At 34.3% G+C, this 4,207-nt stretch overlaps 1 protein-coding gene across 1 annotated transcript; it reads left to right on the forward strand.

The window, feature by feature from the left end:
- The first annotated feature begins 527 nt into the window (after positions 1-527).
- LOC100779502 (heavy metal-associated isoprenylated plant protein 3) lies at positions 528-2,548 on the forward strand. Its single transcript, XM_006588729.3, has 5 exons — positions 528-790; positions 917-1,073; positions 1,188-1,411; positions 1,520-1,598; positions 1,701-2,548. Exons 1-5 carry the CDS (start codon positions 782-784, stop codon positions 2,198-2,200), a joined length of 969 nt encoding a protein of 322 aa, XP_006588792.1. The 5' UTR covers positions 528-781; the 3' UTR covers positions 2,201-2,548.
- Positions 2,549-4,207: the final 1,659 nt, after the last annotated feature.

Below are 4,207 nucleotides of genomic sequence, written 5' to 3' on the forward strand. Positions count from 1 at the left end.
TAATTACAAAATATTATAGTAAAAAATTAATACAATATTATTATTATATTATTTTATAGATTAAATATATTTTTAATCTCTATAAATAAAATTAAAACTTAAGTTAGCAATATAAACTAATTTTTTTCAACAATATTTTTAATTTAGTTACTTTTCAATAATATTTTTATTTGTTATTCCAATTAAAATAATCTAACTCCTTTGCCGTATAAAAACAAATACGTATGAAATTTACATTGAGCTAGAATTCTATTGGTGACAATAATGAGTTAGAATTTACGCAAGTTCCCGCAATTCTCAATTAAATGCGTCACTTTGTTTGGTTAGTGAGAGTCCAGTCAAAATTTGATGAGTCAATAGTCACAAAAAAGCAGTCCTTTGTCAATGACATCGAGTCCTACTCGGCGGCAACATTAAAAACTTTTTTAACGTCATCTCCATTCAATAAATCGGTAATTCCCATTAATCATAAATATTTATTTACATATGAATATAAATATAATTTTCTCCACCTTCACATACATACACATGCCACTATTCATCATGTCATACATACATAACATATGTTCCAACCCATCCAGCTGCTATAGTCTGACCCAACAAACCCATTACGGCATTGCCTCACCCACCGTTAGTGACTTATACTCTCTGCCTTCGTTCTTTCTTTATATATAACCCTCTTCCTTTGCTCTCTTTCCACTCTTCAAATTAAACCAGCAAAATCTTATCTTAGCAATAGCTACCCCTATCACAACAATACTCTATTAGGCAAAAACACCAAATGGGAGAGGTTAGTTTTTTGTTTTTAGTTTCATCATGTATGTTGTTCACCATAGTATATTCAGATTCCTGAAATTCCTTTTTTTGCTCTCTCAGTTTCTAATTAATTAAAACTCGTGTGGTACGTTTATGGCAGGAAAAAGAGCAGCCTAAGAATGAAACCGAGAAGAAGCCCGAGGAGGCCGCCGCAGCCCCCAAGAAAGACGACGGACCCATCCCTGTCGTTTACAAACTCGACTTGCATTGCGAGGGATGCGTCAAGAAGATCAAACGCACATGTCGCCACTTCCAAGGTAAATTAATAAAATCATAATAATTAATCTCTCATTCTACCCGTTAATATTCAAATTGCAGTCATTTTTGTTCATAAGATTCTAAATTGAGAAAATGGCGAAAACATGATGTAGGTGTGGAAACCGTTAAGGCAGATCTATCGTCGAACAAAGTGACTGTTACCGGCAAATTGGATGCCGAGAAGCTGCGAGATAAGATCGCCGAGAGAACCAAGAAGAAGGTTGACATCATCTCAGCTCCGCCCAAAAAAGAAGCCGCCGCCACGGAAAATCCACCGGAGAAGAAGGTTGAAGAGAAGAAACCTGAAGAGAAAAAACCAGAAGAAAAACCTAAAGAGGTAATTAATTAGTAATTAATCTTCATTTTCCCCTAATAGAACGAATTTATTAGGCATAATTTCACTAACGGATTTTATTTTAATTTATTTATTTTTTCTTCTCTACAGAGTATGGTGGTTTTGAAGATCAAACTGCACTGTGACGGTTGCATTGCGAAAATTCGAAGAATCATTATGAGGTTCAAAGGTGAGAGAGTTGACCTAAATCATTAATTCACACCTAATTCATTTTTTTTAATGAAACATTTGATTATTCTAATTTAAGTAATTAATTAAATATCTGATGCAGGTGTACAATCGGTGAGCCTTGACGGAAGCAAGGACTTGGTGACAGTGAAGGGAACAATGGACGTGAAGGAGATGGTGTCGTACCTGAACGAGAAGCTGAAGCGAAACGTGGAAGTGGTGCCTCCTCCGAAGAAAGACGACGATAAGAAAGAGAAAGAAGGTGACGGTGGCGAAAAGAAAGAGAAAGAGAAAGACGGTGCCGGTGAGAAGAAAGAGAAAGACGTTGCTGCAGCGGCGGAGGTTATTAACAAAATGGAATATATGCACCAGATGGCACCTCCGTCGTTCTGGTACGACGGAGGACACTTTCCAGGTCAAACAAATTACGCTATGGAGGTTCACCCAGGATATGGTGCTAGTGCTAATAATCATTACGTGGAGCCAGGGTACGTGAACCAGGGTTATCCTCTGCAGCCACCTCTACCGTACTACATGCACCCGCACGCACCTCCGCCACAGATGTTCAGCGATGAGAACCCCAATGCTTGTTCCATCATGTGATAATCAGTGATTAATTTTCGTTTTCGGTGTACTCTTACACACGGACGGAATACGGGATACGGAATATGCACGCACGTTGTAATTTGTAAATAAAAAAACTGGAAAAAAAAATCGACCTGCGTGTAAAAAATGAGGGGTGGATAATATATCAATATTCCGTGTTATTGAAAATTAATATAGAGAAATTTTATGATATGGTAGAATTTTGATATAATATAATGTTTTAGAGAATAGAGATAGAGGATGGCCGGCTGGCTGGAGAATCCTGTCCAGAACTCACATCACATGAGTTGTTATTTGTTTTGTTTATTTTTTTAATATCAGAATAAATGGTTACTATTGTTTCAATGAATGTTTCGGGACTGGTTCTGAATTGCCGAGGCATTATGTGTGAAAAGTGATTGGTTTGGTTACTTTTTTGTCTCATTTGAGATTTTTTTTTTCTTTCTCGTTTCTGTTTTTGCTTTTGGCAATTTTCATATGTGGATTGTTAACCTAACAATTCTGTTATTGTTTTTCTTTTTCTTTTTTCAAATATAGTTCATTACGCGTTGAAAATCACATGCATTTGGATTTGGTGGGGAGCGTTGACAACATCTTGCCAACAAAAAAATTTCGACTTTTTAATAGTTGAAAATTAAATTAAATTGAAATCGCTGATATATATATATATGGTTGCTGCAGTTCAAAGTAAAGTGAATTAATTAACTAGAAGAAATTTACTTCCGAAGTACAGAGACATTATGACCTTTACATAAATTGCAGTACACATTTCAACGACTCCAAGCAACCAATGGCGCCATTGAAGAGACTTTGATGGGAGGGTAGGGGGGCCATTTCCTAATCTTATTAGAAATGGAAGTAAGAATTTTTCGCTAGGGCTAATAATGCATCCATAGTCCAAACATATAAATCAATATTTTCTGTTGAAAGTATTATGATGAGATTTTGAATGATCTAGTACTTGCACTAAGTCCCACACTAGATAATGCCAAGATAAAGCCTCCCCTTATCTTTCCTTCAAAATTTGTACTAGTTTCTTTTTCTGAAGCCGTCCTTTTAGTTTATTTTTTTCTTTTAGTCAATACAAATGCAGTTGGTTTTTAACCACAATTTTTTTAACCTATTTATATTTAGAACAAACTAAAGAACAATAAAAGAGAGAATATTGAATATCCGATTTTGTTTTCTTTATACACGAGCAACCAAATGGCTGACATTAGTTGGTGAGAGGTCATTAGAGCCCTTGTGAAATGTAGACATATTAATATTTATATTCTTCATTATAAAAAGATTGTATTATCAAGTGTGTGATCAACAAAATGGTACGAGATTATTTCATTTTTGACAGAGTGAATTTGTGTACAAGTATGAGTATGCATTAAATATTATGAGAGAGAATTTTATTGGTTTCAAAGAAAATGATCAGGATAACTATATCTTTATCAAATAAAGACTTAAATTAACTTTAAAATGTAACTTAAATTGGTGGGTACAACGTACAGTTGAAAATTTATTTGGTATACAATTCAACTTTATGAATAATGATATGTGCCAAAAAAGCTAAAAACATTCATAAATCGATCATTTGTGGTCCTTGTGAATAATTGAACATGTTCATTAACTACTCCTATTGCTTCAAGGCTTGTGAGAGGTCCATCGCTAGGTCCATCACTTTTTTTCTTTCAGCGATACAATGCCTTGAAGAAGGACTTGTTAAAGCATTAATTAAGTTGCTAAATCGCGTGCAGCCACACACATTTAACAAGTGGATGATGTATACAAATTGTTATCGTTTTAATTTATAATCTTTCAATTCATTAACGTTTGACAGGAACCGTCTATTACTAAAAGTCTAAAATAAATATGCAGTATTGTTTCGTCACGAGAGTATGATGTTTTGAGTTTTTCTATCAAGCGCAGAAAAGAGTGTTGAGTAAAAATTATTTAGCATTTTATATTTATTTTCAATTACTAATGAAGTATCACTTGTTTCTGTAAAATAAA

Source organism: Glycine max, chromosome 10 (assembly GCF_000004515.6).
Source record: "Glycine max cultivar Williams 82 chromosome 10, Glycine_max_v4.0, whole genome shotgun sequence".
NCBI lineage: Eukaryota > Viridiplantae > Streptophyta > Magnoliopsida > Fabales > Fabaceae > Glycine > Glycine max.

Excerpts from the sequence above, each read along its gene's own strand:
- LOC100779502 (XM_006588729.3), top strand. Across the intron at positions 1,412-1,519 it reads CAGAAGAAAAACCTAAAGAG|AGTATGGTGGTTTTGAAGAT; the intron begins GTAATTAATTAG and ends TCTTCTCTACAG. Across the intron at positions 1,599-1,700 it reads AATCATTATGAGGTTCAAAG|GTGTACAATCGGTGAGCCTT; the intron begins GTGAGAGAGTTG and ends TATCTGATGCAG.